We start from the raw sequence: 22291 nt of genomic DNA, 5'->3' as shown, positions 1-22291 counted from the left end.
TTACCAAGAGAGGTTTTGAAATCCAGTTATGAAATGTGTTGAGCTGTGAGCAAAGTTTGGGATATGGGTTGGTGCAATAAACCCTCAACACATTACAGCTTTTGCCACTAAACTGAAAGTATGAATGCAATTTTAAATTGCAGAAGAATGGGTGGGTGTGGACAAATTGTCTTGTGATAGGAAGTAGAACATTGTGGCTTCCTGGATGATTAGAAGATCTAAAACTGCATCGACGTCATGGAGGAAAAGCCTTTTAGAACAAAAACAACAGCAAATCAGTCAGCCTTTGTGAACATGAACGATTGTGTCGTCTTATTTGACCTGCAAAACCTCAAATCTTCCATCCACCCACTGACTCACTCATTTCCTATTACATGGGGCCACATTTTCATCACTGTGAAAGCACAGTTTCACGCTTCAGTTAAAAGTGATGCATGTTCACAAGCATAGACTAAACTGTCCCGTTGAGCAGAAAATATATTCACAGAGTTATTCCAGGGGACAAACTCTACAATGGGTGTCACTGCGCTTTAGACGCAAAATCCTTCTACAAATTTGACATGGACCAACAGGCAACATGTTTGATTCAAATATTTATTTACAAGTCCAGAAATGACATAACCACTCCTAACTTTGAAATGTGCTTTACATTTATTAAGAAAACAAAATGTCTTATGGAAATGGTATATACACACTATGCTTTTATCCAGAAAGGCACCAAAGACACGAGCAGTTATTGCTTCTCGCCGGCTAACAAGATAAAAAACAGGACGTAGCTCGATCTTGAGAAGATTTGAAGCGAATCCAAACAAAAAATATTTAGCAACATTAGAGACTTTTATCTCTTACGATGTAAAACTCTTTATTTGAATGGTTAAAAAAAAGCTAATAAGACAAAAGTGGTGTTGTGATAGCTAAAATATATATTATTTGTTACATAAATACAATAGTCTTAATGTAGCACATTTTATGTGTGCATTATTTACTCCCTTTTGTGGCTACAGACTGTCCACTAAGTGTGCAAGGGGGAAAAAAACTATGTGAGAACATCCTTAATACCAAATACAAGTTCTGAAATTTGTATTCATAGAACATACATTTGTAATAAATTATTTTAAGTAACATTTTCAAGTTGTAACTATTAGAAAAAAAACAGCTATATGCCTGTTACTGTAATAGACTGAAAATGGACTTTGATATGGCTGTGATTGTCTGAACATTAGAGTGTTTGTACGGTTGTGTACATGACGGGAGAGCCGTCTAACCCTCGTCTCACAAATTGCTAAAAGCCAAAAGTGAAGCATTCTCTTAAAAACCTCACTCATCCCCGAGGGACACTCAAGTTCAACCGTGAGCAAAGTGACGGTGCCATACATCTTCGCAAGCTATAGTGAAGCTAGAAAGTGGGATGCGGGAGCGAATGAGAACTGCAGGTCCGCTTTTAACTAAATGAAAAAGGTAAACTTGTGCGGTAAGTTCCTCCTAGGTTTTACTGGTATGAACACTCAGTGTAAAGATGGCAGCAGCACTCATCTTCCTCCTCCCTCACGTCTTGTTCCTCTCACATTTAGAAGCCAATGCCTTATCAGGCTGTGGGACGAGGCGGACTCTGGTACCACGATGGTGCATAAGATCCATGCAACATTGTTAAACCAAAATGCAAAAATGATTGTGACATGATATCCAAAAGTAAAATAACCTTGTGGTTTAGGTGGCTTAGGTAACTGGGATTACAATAATGTAATGTAAGCCATGAGGAACACGCTGTCAGCACCATTCCTCTGCCCATTCGGGGCACCTCTCTCATGAAATCAAAAGCACCTTATTTGGATCTCCTTCTGCATACACCAGTTGTCCCGCCCATAGTGCTGTGGCTTCTTTATGATTGGTCCCATGGGAAGAACTGCATACAGTCTGGTGAAGTGACCATTTATTCTTCTCTTGTTCCTCATACGTCGGTCATTTGTTCAGGTTGACGGTGACATAAGATGTAGGGATGTAGCCTTCATCCCCATTGTTCCTACGGACACGGGTCCAGCCGTCCCCTTTGTCCTCCTCTACCACGGCCAGCACCTCCCCCTCCTGCATAGAGATGGTCCCTTCACTGGCACCTGGAAGACAGACAAACTATATGCTAGCAAATATTCCTGTACTAGTTGATGCGTCCAAAAACGTCGACTCTTAATATGGTTGTGACCTCGCTCCTTATGCAAGTTTTTTGAAATATTTTCCTCCCCATTTTCTTCACAATTATGATATTGACGGAACTACAGGCAGTATTTGCACGTCCTAGTCCGCTAAAACAGCCTGTGACATACCAGGGAAGCTGTACATGGCTGTGCATTTCCCAATAGGAGTAGTTAGCTCCTCGTCCTCAAAGTCGTCATCGAACTCGGCGTAGATGGCCTGGGAGGGATCAGGAGTGCTTTCATCAGAGTGAGCTCCGTCAGGGCTGGAGGGGGAAAAAAACAAAACATAGGTTTCCTGTGCAGAGCAGACAACATTGTGCCAAACACACCCGTCTATGAGCAGAATTGAGTGTTACCTGAGTACATCGTGAGCTCCATTGTTGTTGAATGTTAGAGTTTTATAGCGCAAGGTCTCCCCTCGGCCTCCTGCCTCAGCCAGCCAAGTCTACACAAGAGAGACGAAGTGAAAAGGAGAGAAAATATATGAAATATTGTCTATGTGATGCATTTAATGGTTAATATATCAGGTCATGTTCATTTGTATAACCCAAAATGGGCTCATGTCACAATGATAAATGATGACCACGTAATATGAATGAACAACAGAGGTCCGGATTACCTCATACTTGTTGAGCTCTCCGCTGAGCCGCTCAATGTTCTGCGACGTCTGGCTGATTTGGGATGCCAGACTAGCAGGGTCTCCCATTTGAGGATTTTTCTCATAAACATCTTTCATTTTCCCCAGGGCCTCACTGAAGAGAGGAGAGAGAGAGAGAGAGAGAGAGCAACAAGGGAGGAAGGGGGCGGTGGGGGGGGGGGGGGTGACTTTCAGTAGCAGTTGGTTCCCAGCAGAGTTCAGGGTAAACAATTCACACAAACACCACAGAGTTATACACACTGATGTGCACAGCATGAATATTTTATCCACACTCTTCATCAGAGGAGTTCTAACAGAGATGGTTTTTAATCCGCAGAAAGAAGGATACCCACAGAAACACACACACACACCTCTGATCTACTTCCTTTTGCAGCTCTCTGCAAATTTCCTCTAGTTTTTGTTGTAACCTCTTCCGGCGCTGCTCTGGAGGAAGATGGGCGAAGTCTTCTGTCACCGTAGGCTGCAAGAGTTCACACGAAGGGGCGTGTTAACACTTAACTTTGCCTCGCGCTGAACAGTTGCATACAAGACGGTAACCATGGGAAATAAACCAAACAAACACGTAAGGAGGAACACAAAAACCTGCGGTTTGAGTTCAGCTCAAGTAGCAAGTAGCAAAACATTATTTTTCAAATCTCCTAGTAACACGTTTGTAAGGCTCCTTAATGTAAAGCCAGCTCATGTACAACAGTGAGCTGAACACAAAACCACCACCCAGGGGCAAACTATATGACGTAGCACTCATAATGTTATACTGGCAGATAAACTACAAGTTCAACACATGAAATCTTGGATGTAAAAGGTGACCCAAGAAAGTCTAGAGACAATTAAGGCCACTTTGAAATTGGTGTCCCCTTGTGCTGCCAAGCGTTGCTCCATTACTCCACCACCAGGTGGCCACCTCTTCAATACAAACTCAAGGACAGGCCTTTTGCAACATAACACCATCGTGGAAGGTGCATATTCGGTCGTTTCAACACAGAAACTACTGGAGTTTCCGGACTTTTGTGAAGGGAATATTATCACCATAACATGAGCTGTTGTAATGGAAAGGTGGCCATTTATGTGTGTCACACAACTGAGACCCCCCACAGCAGTTTTGTTGTCCATATTACCGTGATCCTCTCTGGAGTTAACTTCTGAGGGAAAGAAAAACAGTATGTGTATAGAAAATATCCTTAAATGTGGTTCTTACTTTTGCGCACTAAAAATAGGTTGTTACATGTTTAAAACATGTTCAAATTACAATCAATTTAGAATACTAAAGGACCATATATAAGATCTATGCCACATGTTTATGTGTTGAAAATGTTAATTGTCATCTAAGGGATTCAGCCATTCTTGCAAAAGCGGGAACACGGGATGATGTGTGAGCCCTGATAAGTGGAGGTCTCCTGAAACCCCAACGGTCTCCTCTAATGACTCACCGATCTCCTGAGTGTCCGGAAGGAAGAGATTCTGGGTTTGACTGTCTTATTGATCTCCTTCAAACAGTACGACAGGGGGTCCCGGCCAAACTTGGGGGAAGGGGGTCCGTTAGCGGGCGAAGGGGCGGGGGGTGACGAGAAAGGCGGGAGCGTGGAGGGAGAGAGCTGGGGTGGGGGCGAGACCCAAAGTACCAGCACCCAAGCATAAGGTATGCAGGCAGTGTACGGGACGGGGGAGAGGGGGATGGATGGAAAGAAAAAAAGAGGGGAGACAGGGGGAAGACAAAAACAACAAGGTGACAAGGGAAATAAAAAGACACCATCAACAATTTAAAGCACACCACAAAGCCAGGAAGACAACACAGGAGCAAACCCAGCACACTAGCATGAAAGCAAACACCCGTCTCTTTGGCTCCCATCAACACACGGATTAAAAAAATAAAATACAAAAGCAAGACAGCAACCAACCGCAGGTCCCACACCACAGCCACAGCAGCCAAACACCTGTAGTCAAACTGGAGCCAGGATGAAGGGTGCTGAGCCGCAGAGGGGAACTGGGGCAGGCCAAGTTTCAAGTGCTAAAAGAAAATGTGATATTATTTTCATAGTTTTATCCAAACCATGATGGGTAAAATAATACGAGTTCAGGATATTTCACTCCCTGGCCTCATTATAGAGATATGGTGACACTGCAAAGAAACAAAATCCATCATATTACTACTTACATGGCGGTGACAACGAAGAGGAACATTTTAAGTATAATACCCAAATTGTTATTACTGTAAAATTGGGCTTATCTAAATACTGACTTTTCTATAGAACCGTTTTCAGAGTTTGGCTCTTTTTGGTCGCAGCCTTCCAGTGTACAGTGAAAATACAAGTCCATAATAAAAGACATTTCAGAAATAATGGCCAAAACTATGAAAATAAGACCCATTTTATGAAGAAAAAACATTATTTAAGCCACATTAGCCAACTCAATCATTAGGATTCTGTGCAAAAATGGATGTTCACAGCTCAACCTGTGCAATCCTTTGAGTCTGACCTACATATATAAAATACCAATTCATATATCAGTGCTGTTGTTAAAAATAGCCTGCTTAATTACCACAGTGTCATTTGTGCATATAGATTGTTTTGGGCTTGAAGGCTGCCCTGTATGACCTCTTAGAAAGGGGTCAAGTTGAAAACATGCCTGGAGTAAACTACAGGAACACCCCTCAGTGTCAGCTGTACAGCACGCCTAAGTGGAAAGGTGGGGGCGGGATCTATTAGCTAAATTACACAGGAGGCTGATGTCTTCTAGTCTTCAATAGCGAATGTCTAAAACAGCCCTATAACAAGGTCCCTTGGGTAAATACTGAGAGCTGGAAGGATAGCACTATCATTATGTGAACATCTACTGGGTATGTGCTACTTTTCTTGAGAGTTATGGCGGTCTAAGTACAGGAGAGCAGCTAAGAGTGGGATTGTTTAAGGGCCAAACATAAACCAAAAGCTCACTCAAGCCAATAGTCAGCCTCCTATTCATACTGCTCTACAGGCCTGATTGGGAGAGCATGACTGGTGACACAGAGCAGTGTGCCACACACACACACACACACACACATAACAGAAAGAGTGCACAGCAGAGCACAGCCCGTATAAGACATGCAGAGAGAAGAGAAGCACTGAACAAGCAAACACTGCAGGGAAGAAAGAGGGGGTCATTTAGTTCTGATGCAGGAGGAGGGTGTGGGGGGGTGGTCAGCTATCACCAGCCCAATTTTGGACACCAGCAAGAGTGCTCCTTTGAGATAAGATCCATGATTTGCAATGTAGCGAGGCTCTCTTGACCCAAATAGATTCTCAGGACCAAATACAAAAAAAAAAAAACGCCAATTATCTATCTATGGCATGCATGTGTGTGGTTGGACCCGATCCAATTTGTTTGACCTGGCAAAACCTGGTGCCATCCCGATTGTTGTGACAAAAATCTTATTGTGAAGAGAGACATAATGCCAGGTTCTGGGCAGTATAATAGAAGCAGTGTGTTTGTGGATGCCTGTAGAGGAAAATGCAATGTTGTTTGGGCCCCGTGCTGATGAAAGCACAAGCACAGCAGAATGCTGACTGCCAGTTGACCTATTGGAAACCACACTGCAGAAGGAGGGAGGGAGTGTAAAGGGGGGGGGGGGGGGGGGGGGGCAAGGTTTTTGCACTCACAGTCAGGGACATCATGCAAAGGTCCAGTTCTAGAGGTGTTGGTGTGGGTATGAGTTCACGTGTAACATAGTGAGAGGTTCATGCATTATCATTCTTAGCCTTAGAGATGAGAAGGTTGTGTTTTAGTGCGTTTGTGTGTGCCACAACCACAGGTCCATCATGAGAGCTCTCTGCAGAGGGGATTTCCTGGCTCCTTCCTGCTGGCTCTGTGGCTCAAACACTAAACATTGACGTGCAAGGAGTCACCCGCTAATCCCTACCGACTGCCCACCTGCAGATTTTCAAATCGGCTGTCGTTGATCATTGATTCATTGCACAATTACCACAATGCAAAAAGAAACAGCTCTTCTAGTGAGAGGCCTAGGCATTAGGATATATCAGCCTAATGTGGAATGTCCTACCTTACTCTTTTTGCTGAAAAGCCAAAAGTTTTTGCTCCTGTTCTTTCCCAGAAGTTCCATGGGGCCTTTCGGCGTGCCCAGACTACTCTCAGAAGAGGCTCGGTTGATGCCCTGACTGTAGTCCTCAAACTCCACATCTCCAGGACGTTCAAAGCCTGACTTGTTCTGCTCTATTACAACCATGGAGTCCTGCATTAGATACAATTATGGATAAGAGCAATCAAAAGTTATTGTCAAACAGATGGGACAGTTAAAACAAATTGGTTGCATAAAAGGCATGTTGCACACAAAAACAAACAAAATCAATTCAGCATTTTGTATTGAGACCAACTCACATTTCTCTCATTAACATTAGTGCCGGCTTTAGTAATGCCCTCCAGGCACTTGCCAATGATAGGCATCACATGCTTCTCTGTGTCTGAGAACAAGATGTAGCCTTGCGCCAACTTCCGTACTCGCCTCTCATCCAGATCCTGCAATTTCTAGTGAACACACAGAAACAGATGCTTAGACACTGACACCATCAGGGCTGAGACAATAAACAAGACATTGTCCATATTGCAATGTGCCTCTCAATGTCAAGCAAGAAGTTTAGTTATTTATGATCGTAACAATATATTTGTCAATGCTCTGATGAAAGTTTCAAAGTCAGAACTCAAGCATGTGAATAGGTGAAACCACATTAATTGATATAACTAAGGAGTTCTTCGCTGGTTTCAATACGTGAGTGCACCTTTCATTTATGTTGTTGTTCAGAAATCTTAAGTTCTAAATGTCAGCATAAAATGTCTAAATGCTCATTTTCCATTGTGCTTGTATCATTTCCTGTTTTTATAGACCAAAAAAAATCAGTTTATCTATATTTTAGCAAACTAATAGCAGTTATTACTGTCCCATATTCAAATAAATGTTAGGGGGAAGTAACAGTCACATGTTGCCAAATGTAATTCACTTACATTGAAAATGAGTGGCATGTCATTAAAATAGAACTGGTTCTGCTCCTTGTTGTACTTCTGAAGCTGAGCAGCGTAGTCGTTCTTACACTCCTCCGCTACGTGTGATCTCATGTGAGCTTGCTGTTTGGCCTGGAACCAACAGACAGACAGACAACAGGTTAACCAAGTGGATCTGATGCTACTTTGGATTATGGTAAACGGTCCTTAAAATGAACAGCTTCATTCCCCCCCTCGTTACTTTTTCAACGTCCGCCTTCGTGGCATTGATGTCTTGGTCGGTCTTCTCGGCGTACTGTGCGGTGCGCTCCGCTTCTCTCCATTCTCTTTCAAAGCGCTTTTTACTCTGGTGTGCAGAAAGACAGGACAGATAGAGAGAGAAACAGAGAAAGAGCATGTTCACTTCAAATCAGCCAAGTGAGGCTTTTGGCTCAATTAAATATTGGGAGGTTTCACTATTACATATAACATCTACAATCATAACTTTGTGAGTAAGATCTTGGATTGATGACAGGCGTCTAAAATAGGGAACTGCTTTCCATACTCTCCGTCTGTTTTTACTATAGACAAATATAGACACCTGACCAGCCACACTGAACGTGCAGCCATTTGCCTACAGTCTTTCCTGTCTTACATAATGGACCCAACACAAAGGACAAGAGGGACTCTAGAAACATATCTAACAGCTTCGCTAATCTCAATTAAAAGTGTAATCATGAAACATAAGGAATGATGGATGCCTCTACAGGAACATTTTTCTTTATAAATCTTTTAAAAGTCTGTGTTTAGACTTACACTGTCGAGCTGCTTGTAGGTGCTTTCCAAACTCTGCTGGGCCCTCTTGGCCTCCATCAGATACTGCAGACATTCATAAAAATAGGCCGAGTGAGAAGAGGGGAGGCGGGTCAGATGACAGACAGAGAGACAGCCATGTGCAGGGGGGCAGACACTGAATAAACAATGACCTCCTGAAGCAGCACAACATAGCAGATAAGAAAACAAATACCAGTGTGTCTGCTTGAGACATCACGTCTGCAGTGAGAGTCTGTACACGGCTGCAGTGTTCTGCAATCCAAATGGGACGGAGCCAATGCATTCCTCACACAGAAATGGCACACCAGCGCTCCGACCATGCCCCCCCCCCCCCCCCCCCCCCCCCCCCCGGAGACACGAAGCAAGGCTTCCTTCCTGCCACAACAGTGAGATCTCAACTCCTCCTTTAAATCTCCCTCTATTCTCCTCCCACCCTAGAGAGCACACTCCTCCTCAGCTGTGTGTGCTGCAGACTCCTACTGAAAGTCTCATTTGGTATGTTCTCTGCTGCTGAACATGGGGCTGCAGGCACATCCTAGTAAATAAAGGCCTGCAACGATTGGTCGATTATGATTAATCGACAGGTACTTCATTTGCAACTATTTAACTAGCTTATCTACCGCTCTCAGGTGAGCTACTGCGGCGCTTCATTTAAACCTTTTTTAAGCAAAAAAGCAAATTCTACATTATTCTGAATATGACAATATTCAGATTATGATATGGGTCATGTAACCACGATATTCAGCATTAGGCCTTATTCCGAATGGAACATTTTCAGATTAAGACATAGTGGAAATGCCGCTTTAACCAGGTTTTAGGAGCATTCTTTGGACATGTATACAGCATACATTAGCAATACGCGTCTTAATGGGGTTTTTTTTAACAGCACTTTGTGGCACACACTTTGTGACACACAGCCTCTTTCCTGTTTACGACCAGCTCTGTGTGTTGTACACAAACCATCGTGCCAATAGTTTGCAAAGCTGGAGTAGAGATGCATGCTCAAAAGAAAAGCTCACATTTGTGGTTGGAAGGAGAAACACACCTACTTTTAAGTATTATGAAGGACTTGGATATCAACAGATTTCTGGATATGCAAATATGACCTTTTCAAGAAGGTGGTTGAAGGAATGAAAGAGGGAGGTTGTGTTCGCACAGTCGAGCAAGTCTGCCACCTGTTGAAAACTTAAGACGTAAAGAAGCAAAATGGCGCAAGCGGCTCCTGGCGTTCCACTCCTCCATATTTTACGCTGATCGGAATATGCACGGCTGCTTATAAACGGGAATATAAGTGGAATATTCATTTTCATCATTCATGTAAACAGCTTATTAGGAACATTGTCTTTTTCTAAATAATCTTGGTTATAGTAAATTGAATATTACTGGGTTTTTAGCTGTTATTCAAACAAAATAAGACATCTGATGAAGTCACCTTGGGCTCTAGGATGTGGTAATGGGCATATTTTATATCTAATATTCAATTAATCTGTTGATTATGATATGCATACATCATATATCACAATCAACAGATTAATTGAATATTGAACAATGGGCCGTGGGGAAAAGAAATGTAAACTAAACATTTAGTCCCTAACGCACCCTTTTACCTGTGACAACATTACACGATTTATTTGGTCTACTCGCAGCTGCAAAGATGGACCTCAACCAGACTGACAGGATGCACTCCTGGTTGGCTCACCGTCTTTCGTTCCTGCTTGAGCTCTTGCAGGTACTTTGTGAGATCGATGCAAATGTTCATCATCAAGTTCTCAGCAATCAGCTCTCGCTGCCCGGCGTAGTCGTTCGTCTCATTCAGCACGTCCAAAAAAGACTGGTAGCTGGAAAACCTGCCATTCAAGAGGAGGAGAGAGGAAAGGGTGGAGAAATGAAAACACAGTGATGGGACCACTGATAAGATAATATGATACAGACACAGGCTCAAAGAGACGTCGGCAGGGGGCCAAGTCATAATGAGAAGGCCGTGACTTCCTTCTTCCTGCTTCATTCTAGGGGCATTTAAATGGCTCCAGCAGCAGTCCCACACTGCAGCATGTATGACACTAATGACGAGGTGATTTCTAGCCCTTTGAAACGTGATATTATTTGCAGGTCAGTTCTGTTTTGGTTTGTTAGTTCCCTCAGTGAGAGTTTCACAAGCTCTTGCGGCCAGGGTGTAAATGCTAATCGACTCAGTGAGCACCATTCTAGCCGACATTGTTTTAAAGCTAAATGTAATTTCTTAAAGAAAAAGTAAACCTAGAAGTTTTCTTTGAATGATATCATTTGAAATGGCTCACCTGCAATCGGGTTCATCTTTGCCGCTTCGTTTCAGGTTATATTTCTTTGAAAGGTTCCTGTGAACAGTGAAAGTGCATCAAAGGAATGGGGAAACTAAAACTTGATACATTCTCAATGGGTAAAAGATGGATGACAGTTGAAGAAAGCTCACTCAAATTAAACTATTATTATGCAACCGCTGGCTGTTTTATAGAGCTGAATCAAAAACAGCAGTCCTCTGTGAACACATTAAAATAGCTTTTCTTCCTTCTTTTACTCTCTCTCTCTCTCTCCCTGACCACATCCTGTCTATCATGTGCCAGTCTGCTCCCACTTCCTCTCCTCTCCAGCAAAGCTCAGCACCACAGCAGATGTGGGCCTGGAGACCGGGAGACAACCCGGGAGAGGGAGCACACTGCAGCTGGAGAATGAGGCCAGTGTTTCAGAGACAAAGTTAGATTCTGTACCAAAGTAGTCATAAGACACCCACAAACATTTCATAAACAGCCTTTCAACATGCACCCGTGACACAACCAAATCATTTGAGGCAGAAAGCACCTACCTCAGTTGTTTGGCGTAGTTTTGCTCAATCTCTGTCCTCTCCTTCACGAATTTCACATACTTCTCCACCAGCTCCAGGCCAGACTGCGTGTGCTTTTCAATGATGTCATATTGGTCCTGGAGAACGAAGCACGAGAGACAAATAAGGAAAAGACATTAAGGAAACACTCCGCCGGTCAGGATACGGAACATGTGTTAACTTCTGGGTAATAACTGGGACGTTCCTCTGGTTCAGTTTATGGTCATCTAAACATAACTTGAATGGAGGTAATAAACTAAAAACACACGGACATTTGTTCCCGCATGTTTGATTCCACAAACTCTCTCCACGCGTGAACAAAAATCTTGGCAATGATCTCTAAACTTCCTCCTGGCTTTAAATCACAGGGCACACACGCTTGTAAAGAGAGAGGACAGTTGAAGGAAACGCGGGGTCACAATAGAGGAAGAGGGCAGGAACAATTAGGGGCCATTGTGATACATAGCCTGAGAGCAATGTGACATACTGAATTACATCAAATGAGCTTTAGTTATTGTAGCTATTTTACCCACTCCATGACTGGTTTCAAAATCTCAAACCCCTCTGGCACAGTGCAACTACATTTGCTGAGTCTTCCTTTTTGAATTGTAGAGTATGAGGGAGGTATATTGTGTTTCTCTTCCTCTTTGGTTCCTTCTTGGGTAAAGCACTTTATGACACCTTCAAGTTCAGACAAGTGTGTGAGAGATGATATCTTCACCAGTATTCTCTTACTCTACACCCACAAGCTTTCTTTGCTGGTGTCTTTAGTGTTGAGGAGAGGGGGCATGTTGAAAGGGGATTCCTAACAAGTTGGGCCTTGTTTTTCCAAAAACCCTTCCTGCCCTTCGGGTAAAACAAAAGAGGCAAAACCCAAATGAATGAGACAAGGTCGAGCGTAATCACAGAACACAGTTAAAGGTTAAGGCAGAGGCAATCCATCACTAAAATAACATGTAACCAATAGGCAGCGCTAGGAGCTTGATGCTGAGTCATTTATAATGGAGCAGAAGTAATGACTGTCGATAAAGCCAACTTACAACTACGGATTTTCTTCTTAGATGTGGAAAGAAAATTTGACCTGCGAGAGAGAAGAATAGTAGTAACATAACCAAATGGCAGGGTTTTAGGGCACTGCTTTGTTTAAATGTAGAATAAATATATATCAATGATTTCAAACTAGCAGTAGTTGTCTTCATCCAGTCCAACCTCACCACATCAAACGGAGCACAAGACCGAGGCTGCAATTATCTACACTGACCATTAGGCATGGGACCAAATGGAAATTTAATGTCACAGTTGTCCTGGACAAAATAAACACATGGTAAGATGCGTTACATTATGAATATGAAAGAAAGTTTCAAATAGCATTCAAATTGTGGCCAAAGCTGAACAGCACAGCACCAGGTTAACTGGCAAAGATCGGAAACATCTGAATGTTTTGAGTTGTTGATTATAGCTAGTTGACCGCATGACCAAGAGGCTAGATAGCAGGATGAAACGTTATAAACTGGTACTCATCTCTTGATGCAGGACTTTTGCATACATAAGTCTATTAATTGCATATTCCGTTTCAAGGCTGCTGAGTGTGCAAAACAGGTCAACAACTACTGTGGAGATTGGTGGGGAGGACTGAAAGGCAAGCTGTTGTGGGTGGAGCGTCGGAGTAAGTTGGGAGGTCCCCAAACCAGTGTTGTGTCTCCCACTTCAAGTATCTGCCAATACTGGGTCCCATTCAAATAGTAATACTAACTTACCAGATTCAGGTAAGCTATGCTAGACAGTAGAAACAGCCTCTTCTCATTACCAGGGTATCAAATACCGACGCTTCCGATACAGACCCACAACACACCATTGAAAGTCTGCAAGAACGTCTGCATTAAGATGAAATGTCCTGCTGTCTTTTAATGGTTTGCCATCCTTAAATGGTCTTTAAGAGGTACCCATACCCGATTAGGACGTAGTGTTGAATCATCATCATAGCTGTAATAAACAAATCTTTTTTGGGAAAGTCAGTAAATGACCTGATGCCTTTCTAGAATTAGGATTACGATGATGCAAGTAGCTGAGTGCACAGAGCTGTAGCTATTAGTACCAAAATAAGAGATTTTGTTCCATTTGTGTGTGATCAAAGTATCGTGTCAAGCTACACATCAGTGCATCTGTCACTTATCAAACACGTCACCCCAACAGCAATTCAATAAGGGGAACACTAACTTTATCAAAAGAGTCAGCGTCAGTTTGTTAAACATAAATTGGGAAACTGACGTGAGCAGCAACTGACAACACAGCTGAAGAGACACAAAAACAAACATTTATAAACTATGAAAAATGGCTGAAACACAACATTATCATGCTGAATGACTTGTTTCCATGGAACTTATGAGCGTAACTCTGGTAAACACAAGATTTAAAGCGGTGCTTTGTGTGATAATTCCGATTAAATCAACTGATCACTTAGTCGACAAACTCGTATGAGTGTTAGTCACTGAGAATTGATTTGGTCTTTGGTATGTCGGCTGTTCTTTCTATGTACAGTACATCATTTGTTTCTCTGGTTGAGTGCAGCATCTTTGGAGAAGAATGAGCCTTGGGTGAACTCATAACTATGTGCTCTTTTAGAAACGGCAGGAAAAGAAACAGCAAATGATAGTCTCTATAAGTGACTGCTCAACTCGAAACAAGAGTGCTCCAATTAGAGAGAAGCCAACCTCATTAAACTGTCTTCAAACTTTCAAGGACACAATCATTGTCTCGTCAAACACCAGTGGCTGTCACATCTACTGCGATTGATAACCATTTAAAGCCAGAGTGTAAAATATCTTTATCGGTCCCCATAGACTGTGTTTGCACTGAACACATTTCTTTAAAAATCGGTTTGTGTAGGAAAACTACTGACAACTTTCAAACGGTCACGATTTTGATTGAACAGTAAATATCATGTTTCAGGTCAACATCTCATTTAATTATTACTTCCTTCCATACGTGTACATATGATTTAAACATTTTGAGTAGCTTTTACATAGTGTGACGCACTCCTGAGGGACATTTAGTAGCATCCAACATGTCCTTTACACTCCATCTTACAACCTTTCCAGTCATACCAGACAGATAGCTGGCATCCAGTGAATGCCACATAACTGCAGAAAGTTGCCGACCTACAAGGCTTTGGTGGATGTTTCAGCCCTGAGTCACCCTGTCTTCTAAATAACCGGGGCCCGGCCAGACCAGACCTGTCCCTGTGGTTCTCAGGATTGGCCCGGTAGCACTCACTATCACGGCTAATGCTTAGGCACTGATCTTGCGCTCTGCAAACTCGTGCCTTAAAATAGCCTTCGGATTAACGACAATCAGGGGACAGATGCCATTGAGCTGACTTGACCCAAGGGATCAAACATTAACACAATTGTGCCCACCAGGCTTTGTTCAACCAGACAAGGCGAGGCTACAAGCCCAATACACAAACCTTTGAGTCAGATCATATGTATTTAATATTGCCTGAAGTAAGAGTGCAGTGAAACAACTTGATGCAATGAACAGGGAAAGCCTCCTATACCGAGACAGAGACTCTGATTATTACTGGGGTACGGATGTTTCTCTGACTCAATCAAAGTAGGGCAAAACTAATTAGACTGTTGCACCAGCAGCATGTAGGATGGAAAAGGGACAGGGGAAGAGGCCTAGGGGGAGACTCTGGAATGAGGTCACAACCTCCCATCGTTGCAATGCTCCATTTTACATATTCAGGTTTCCTGAGAATGTGCATGTGGGAGTGTTTGCAAATGTGTGGCTTCATTGCCATGGCACAGTCATCAAGTTGATATGTTATGTGGTGAGGGTTTTCAACAGGGTTTGTTTAGATTCTGGAGAGTGTCACTGTTAGCAGGAAATGGCTCACAGTTGACTTTTTTTTTACAGACTGTAGCACCCAGATTTGTTTTGACCTAGAAAACAGCCCTCATCTGTTAAAACTACCTGCTGAAGCACTCTTTTTTTTTATGTCTTTTTTTTTTTTACACAGGTCCAAAGGAATCCATCTATGCAAGCGCTCAATCCAACAAATCACACCTGAAATCAAGATCTCCTGAAATCAGCGCACTGTTTGGTGAATAAATAATCCTGCAGCTCAGGTGGACACACGAGGCACCTCATCAGTGGTGAAGCTTGTTGTCAGGGCAAATGACAGCATCGGATTTCATCACTATGGAAGCAAGGAGTGCCAGACTGTAAACAGTGAGACGTCCCACATGGGTACAACCCACCTCAGCACACTTCAATATGCTGAATAAATAGCATTCTGACACAATTTTCACCCTGGCATTACAGTTCAGAGTCAAGATTACAAGAGTGGCCAATGTGCATGAAGATTCTCATAGAGGACATATGATATCTAGATATTGGACTTGTTCAAGCTGCTGTTGATTTAGTGATTATATATAAAAGATTAGGAGCATTTTTTCCTCATTTTAATATACAGTTGACACTTTAATGATATACTTGTTTTAACGTACTCTTATCCATTTGTTTTCATATTTGTGTGTTTACTGTTATGCACCAACCCGTGTATGTGTAACGTACTTGGCAATAAACAGTTCTGATTCTGATTCAGAAGGTAATTAATGTCTGAAATTAGGCAGCAATGCAACACTAAGTTATGAATTTAACCAACTGTACAGCTGTTTGCCTCGTGCCCTGCAGATATCCCTTAATTAAAAAAACACTGTGGAGTAGCACAGTAACAAAACAAACAAAAAAAGATCCAAACAAAAGCCAGACATCCAAATCCATGTGGATCCAAGACTGAACTGTCTCACTGTCTCACAAGAGCAACATGTTGGTGTGTGGGCTTCTGCTAGCCCACTCTTTGTCTCAACTACTAAACGCTCAAGAAAACTGTCCGCAGAAGGACCCGCGTTCGTGCGTGCACAGTTTTGCAGCGTTTCGCCACTTCTTTCGGAAATATCCCTCAAACCAGCAGGACGCTCGGCGTTACGCGTCTTTGTCAGCGAGCTCGCGCTGGTTCCATCTTGACAACCGTAACTACCAAAGCAAGCCAGATGACGGACTCACCCAAAGCTCTGTGCCCCAGTCCATGTTCAGCTTGTCGGCCAAGCTGTCTGCCGATCCCCGAATACAAAGAACTTCTCCAAAGTTATCCAGCAGCTCGGAGGACGGCCCTGGCAAGTACGATCCCGATAAATAAGTCGTGGCCACGCGACGCAGTCCGGTTTTGATTGCCTCAATAAATAATGCAAACAAGCATCGCAATTAGTTAGTTAAATAGGGCTGGAAGTCGTTATTCTAGGTTGTCCAAATATTTTTTCATAGCGAAGGAAAGAGGGATAAACTAGCTTTCATGTACGCGTCACTCCCAAATCCTAAGTCTTAAAGGGGCAGTGCACTGAACCACAGGCGACTCTTCCCAGAGGAGCGTGCTGCATCCTGGCAGTTTGTGTTGTTTTACATGATGCTTTTGGTTTATTTGTAAGTGTCTTTGAGCAAGGCATTGAGCTGAAGGAGCTGTGTGCTGTCCTGATACAGCATCCTACAATTCATCATCACACATTGCATCTTCATAAACGGATGATCTAACACGCTGAATGACGCCACTGGAAGCTTTTGTTATTAAAACATGAATGAGGCTTAACTGACTTTCTTAGTGACTGAATTATTTCTCTCAAATTATGACTTTTACAATATTCTTCCCAAAATCATTCATGGCAGTCACCCCTGTCCCGTTTTCTTTATGTTTATTATGTAGCTGTACAATGTTACTTTACACAACGCAAATATGATCATTACAAAGTAGCTTGTACACAGTTTCCAAATACACATACAACACATTAACACATGCTGATATAAGAATTAAAAACAAAAGCTAGGTTACACTTTAAAGTCCTAGAAATAAAAGTAGTAAACCTAAAATCGTACCATACCAAAGTTCAAATGTAAAAATATTTACATGTAATTAAGCAGGACAAATGACAATCATCTGGTTAAGTTTTCATTCTTCAGGCTGATTGATTCAGCAAGTAATATACTGTATGTCCTAAACGGACACCCCGTTGGACTGAGGAGCCATCGGGATACCTGAATCATGATCATTGGCTTTGTCTGAGACAAAAGCATATTGTCCTTGTTTTTTCCAGCGGTGGGCAAAGATGATGAGGATGAGGATGAGGATGATGACCAATAGAATCAGCAACCACCAAATGACTGTGCCACCGGCTGCTTGTTGTTTAGGCCTATCTGTAAGAGAAACAACAAGAGGAAAACAACATGAATTTAAAGTCACTTCTTGGTGCCATAAATTGCTGTTTGTTTATCTATGGCTACATCGACTACCACAAGTCATCTGCACATAGTCAATAATGATACCTTTCACCACCAGTGTGACAGTTCTTATCACAACATCAACTTCATTCATGGCAACGCAGACGTAAACGCCAGCATCGGTAGACGTGGCTCCTGTGACATTGATACTCATCTGGCGCCCACTGGTGGTCACCGTCACATCCGCTTCAGAACCATAGACCCACTTGATCTTAGGGGAAGGGTGGCCATCAGCACTGCAGTCAAAAGTCACACTGTCACCCAGGATCACGTTGACCTCCTTGCTGTAGCTTCTGTTGAACACAGGGGCATCTGTGGAGAGACGGGTGACAACTGAGAAGAAGGAATGGTATCATCCCTAATATTTACTGTCAACAAAACAATAGACACTTTATGTGATTCCAAAAATATAAAACGTACAGAAAACATCAACATATAGCCCGTGGCTGGCTTCTCCACGTTTGTTGGTTGCTTTCAGTAAGTACATTCCTCCATCATTCTTTGTCCAGTGCTTCGGGGCAGCCACCTGATTTCCTCCCTCCATCGCCTCTCCTTTAAACCAGGTGACAAGAGGCTGAGGCCTTCCGGCTGCTTCACACTGGAAAACATCGTTCTCTTTGACCTCGTAGCGATCACCACAGGTAAATGAAGGGCCATCTGTGAACATTGTATCAAAGATACTTTTCAGAATCAATCACGAAAAAGGGGAAATATAAACTTATGTCCAATCAAGCAGACCTGATTCACTCACATTCGATTGAGATAAGGACAGAGGTGTTTTTCGAGCCAAGTCTATTTACAACTTCAGCTCTGTACTCTCCTGATTGAGTCCTGGTGAGGGGCTCAGATGCATTGATCCGTTCTTTTCCATAGTACCACTGAACTGTGGGTGGAGGGTTCCCATCAAATTCACACAAGCTGCCCATACTGAACTCATGCTCCACACCAGCGTAACTGCTTGGGCAAGTTTTGACCAGTGGTTTATCTACAATAAAACATCAACATAAATTAATCACAACTTTATATTAGTGGGGTGTGTAAAAAAAATGACCAGAATAAATAGATAAGAGGACAACTCACAGTGCACATCAGCCGTGTATGGTGATGAGGTTACAGTAGGGCTGAGCTCTGGTCCATTTTGTCCCAGGTGCAGCTCAGCCTCGCATCTGAAGAGTGCCCCGTTGTGATCTCTCTCAGGTGTGACTCTCAAGATAGAGAACACATTTACTGGGGTCTCTGCGGTGTCATTAAACATCTCTGTGTGCACAGTTTCATTGCCGCGGTACCACGTCAGTTTGAGCTTCTGCACAGGAGCCACGTTGGAGATGTCACATTTCAGCCGGTACTCTGTGCCCTCCACCATCGGCCCCTGATCCAACGCAGAGACTGACACATTGTCTGGAGTCTCTGCAAATAAAGCAAAGGAAAATAATCAGTCGGGGGGGGGGGGGACACAAACATAATGATATCCATGAAATTGCAATCACAACTGTACAAGAAATATTTTCCATATTTACTTTGCTTTTGAAGTGGCACAGTTAAGTGTGCTATAAATAATAATCACTTACAGACAGAATATAATGTATAGTACTTGTACTCACTATAAACAGTGATGTCTAGCGTCACAGAACACTGTCCACTGTTCAAATTAATGTAGCACAAAGGTTTGGCGTCCCATTCTTCCACTTTTTCAACTTTCCAGGTGGTTACCGATACATTATTGGTAGACATCGTGGCCCCAGAAGTAGCCTCCCAGCCCATGCTGACAAAACCTGTGGCCGATGTGCTGCAGTTAACTGAGACCGGATCTCCAAATCTCACCACCTTTTCAGCAGGCGTCAATACTAGGGGGCAACCTGCCATTCAAAAGTAAGCATATTCAATTAGAGCGTCATTTTGGGGCACATTAAGGGGAGACAAACAGTTGATCAAGCAAGATACTAGTGACACACATTCTATATCTATATGCCAATGTAAAGGAGCCTACTTCTTTTTGTTGATGGCTCAGGGGTGGTTATGGCTGCAGGGGTTCCCATTATGTTCATTTTCATCCCATGGACGTGGATTTGCTTAGTTGTGCTTCCCCGTTTATTGGTAGCTGTGCAGTTGTAAATTGCGCTGGTTGCTCGAGTTATGTTGAGGTAACTGGTGGTCGTCACTAACTTCACCCCATCGAGTGACCAACGAAAGGCCGGAGCAGGGTTCCCCTCAGCTTCACAGTACAGGGTGACGTGAGCACCCTCATACACATAGACATCTTCCGTTTTGTCCTTGAGCTCAGGGGCATCTGAAGAGGCAAACAAAGGCTTGTTATTTATTCAAATATTCACATCATAGAGAACGACTTTAAAGAGAGAATCAATCTGTTTATCTGGAAACAAGAGTTTACTCACATTGCACAATAACAGTGTGTGCTTCTGAAATAACAGGAGGTTGTGATCCATGTTGCCCAAAGTCCAGCTGGGCCTCACATCTAACCTGAATTCCGTTTTCTCCTCTGCTGAAGTTGGCTGCCAGAGTGAAGGACTCACTTACTGGTCCTTTGGTTTTGTTTGGTTGTGTGAAATGGTCTGTCTTGATGGTCTCATTGCCTCTGTACCACCTCACAGTGAAGTATTGAACAGGAGCGACATCTTTGACCTTACACTGCAGCTCGTACGGTCTCCCTTCCACCGCAACTATATCCTTTGTAGGAAACACTCTGACGCTCTCTGGATTCTCTACCAAAACAAAATGAAATATAGATTATTGTTTTTGCTTGTTTTTTTTTGTTTTTCATTAGATACTATTAATTTGAAATTAAACTTACTGTATATAGTGATTTTAAGGTCTTTGCTGCAGTTACGAGTACCATTCAGATTTAATATGCACTTTGCAGTTACATTCCAATCTGTCAGATTTAATGACCAGCTTTCATTATTTTCTACTGGAAATGCTATGTCTCCAACCCTCCAGTACATCCTATCATCATGATCACTGGAACAGATGACAGTCACTGACTCTCCATATTCTGCCAGAACCTCAGGCGGATCCAGGCTGAGCACATCGGGGCATCCACTGTCTGCATCTGTTGATAGACAATGGGAATGCTTTGATTGCACTTTAAAAGTGGACTTTGCTGCACTCTGGTGGCTAAGGAACTGTTTAAGGCTGAATTCTAGCTCACAGTACTCTTGTTTTTTTAGTAATAACTGCGCTCCATCACAGATCTGTATTAATACAAACGTTGCTACTGTTCAACATTTTCTTTTTAAACTGACACATTATACATTCATGACGGAGAGATAAGTTGGTTTTAATTTTAAACATAAAAAATAAGCATGGTCGTATTATATTCATGCTAAAATGTTATGATAAAGGTTGTAATTTAAAGCAGTGGGATAGTGAGATAGCCACCATTTTTGAGGATTTCAAAAAGCAAAACTTCACAGACAGTATTTGTATTTATATATACCGTCTGAAAAACATCCATGCTGCCAGGATTATAGTTAACATGCTAAATTGTTCGATTACTCTTTTTTTCAAAATGGACTCCACCCACCACAACCGCAAGTCAACTGCCACATTATAGATTAAAGCGGAAGCTTTTACTACAAACAATATAATCCCTCAGCCGCTTCATTTCTCAAAGTTTTACTTACATTTAAAGAAGTCACTTTAAAAATATAATTACACTGAAAAATTGTCAACCAACTTCAAATAATTACTTAAATTGGTTAAACTCAAACTAAACATTTTAGATAAACACAATATCTTTGAGATTGAATTGAGGTATCTGTGTTAACAATCAAAGTAATTATCTAAATGAGTAAGTTGGTAAACATTTTTCTTTTTTCAGTGTAACTAGTACACGTTTTTTTTTTACTCAGCACCATCACTGGTAGCACCTGGAGCTTTTGAACCTATAGGCAAGCGAGAAACTACCTTGGTTTTTTAAACTTAGTTTTATATCCCCAGCATAGAATGAAGTGTTACATTTAAGACCCACAGCTCCTACAAAGAGTCAATATCACTCACCACACAGTGAAAACATGAGCACGAGGAGGCCCAACATCCTGAGAGGCAGCATGCTGGCTTTCAGCGTGCCGTGCGGGAGGAAGTGGATGGAAGAAGTGATGCGTGTTTCAGGACGGTCCAGCAGATGTCCAGCTTCAGTACTTGTACAAGATGAATCCTGGATCAGAGCTGGCCCCGATAGTGACGACCTGCTACTGACAGTGACATGTGCTTAGGGTGATGAAAAGAAAGGAAATGAAATTCAACGCCCTGGTGAACAGGAAACTGCCCGCAGAACGGAACTATGTCACTGAAACCACAGTGTGTTCTATGTGGAGCATTTGTAGATGATACACTCTTCCTTCTCTCTACACTTCTCTCTTTTCACCTTTTCTATTCACTCAGAACAATAACCATTCAGAAAATAATTGGGCATCATTTTATTTAAAAGTACATTGC

The 22291-nt window shown here is 42.5% G+C and overlaps 2 protein-coding genes across 3 annotated transcripts; both read right to left on the bottom strand.

The window, feature by feature from the left end:
• Positions 1 to 610: 610 nt before the first annotated feature.
• trip10a (thyroid hormone receptor interactor 10a) lies at positions 611 to 16838 on the bottom strand. Of its 2 annotated transcripts, XM_079177377.1 has the most exons (15): positions 16574 to 16838; positions 11486 to 11601; positions 10944 to 11000; positions 10346 to 10493; positions 8629 to 8691; positions 8075 to 8179; positions 7837 to 7965; positions 7216 to 7362; positions 6881 to 7069; positions 4275 to 4439; positions 3198 to 3307; positions 2809 to 2941; positions 2546 to 2634; positions 2319 to 2452; positions 611 to 2111 (listed from the first exon to the last, which is right to left on the bottom strand). In XM_079177377.1, the coding sequence occupies exons 1-15, from the start codon at positions 16595 to 16597 to the stop codon at positions 1960 to 1962; spliced, it is 1761 nt and encodes a 586-aa protein (XP_079033503.1). In that variant the 5' UTR covers positions 16598 to 16838; the 3' UTR covers positions 611 to 1959. The 2 variants fall into 2 exon arrangements, with proteins under 2 accessions (XP_079033503.1, XP_079033504.1); XM_079177378.1 differs by lacking the exon at positions 4275 to 4439.
• Positions 16839 to 17179: 341 nt separating this feature from the next.
• On the bottom strand, positions 17180 to 22020 carry LOC306709805 (vascular cell adhesion protein 1). The gene is made up of 10 exons (XM_079178090.1): positions 21854 to 22020; positions 20646 to 20903; positions 20230 to 20556; positions 19824 to 20123; positions 19438 to 19692; positions 18917 to 19243; positions 18588 to 18821; positions 18257 to 18493; positions 17882 to 18148; positions 17180 to 17752 (listed from the first exon to the last, which is right to left on the bottom strand). Exons 1-10 carry the CDS (start codon positions 21903 to 21905, stop codon positions 17553 to 17555), a joined length of 2457 nt encoding a protein of 818 aa, XP_079034216.1. The 5' UTR covers positions 21906 to 22020; the 3' UTR covers positions 17180 to 17552.
• Between the last annotated feature and the right edge of the window lie 271 nt (positions 22021 to 22291).

Source organism: Pholis gunnellus, assembly GCF_910591455.1.
Source record: "Pholis gunnellus genome assembly, chromosome: 17".
In the NCBI taxonomy this organism is placed as follows: Eukaryota; Metazoa; Chordata; class Actinopteri; order Perciformes; family Pholidae; genus Pholis; species Pholis gunnellus.
This window is presented reverse-complemented; position numbering and strand designations above follow the sequence as displayed.

Coding starts and splice junctions, on each gene's coding strand:
- LOC306709805 (XM_079178090.1), bottom strand. CDS start 21,905: ATGCTGCCTCTCAGGATGTTGGGCCTCCTCGTGCTCATGTTTTCACTG. Junction 20,124..20,229: donor ACACACTGTTATTGTGCAAT/GTGAGTAAACTC, acceptor TTGCCTCTTCAG/ATGCCCCTGAGCTCAAGGAC. Junction 18,149..18,256: donor GCTATATGTTGATGTTTTCT/GTACGTTTTATA, acceptor GTCTCTCCACAG/ATGCCCCTGTGTTCAACAGA.
- trip10a (XM_079177377.1), bottom strand. CDS start 16,597: ATGGACTGGGGCACAGAGCTTTGG. Junction 2,453..2,545: donor GGAGCTCACGATGTACTCAG/GTAACACTCAAT, acceptor TTCCCCCTCCAG/CCCTGACGGAGCTCACTCTG. Junction 2,112..2,318: donor AGCCATGTACAGCTTCCCTG/GTATGTCACAGG, acceptor TCTGTCTTCCAG/GTGCCAGTGAAGGGACCATC.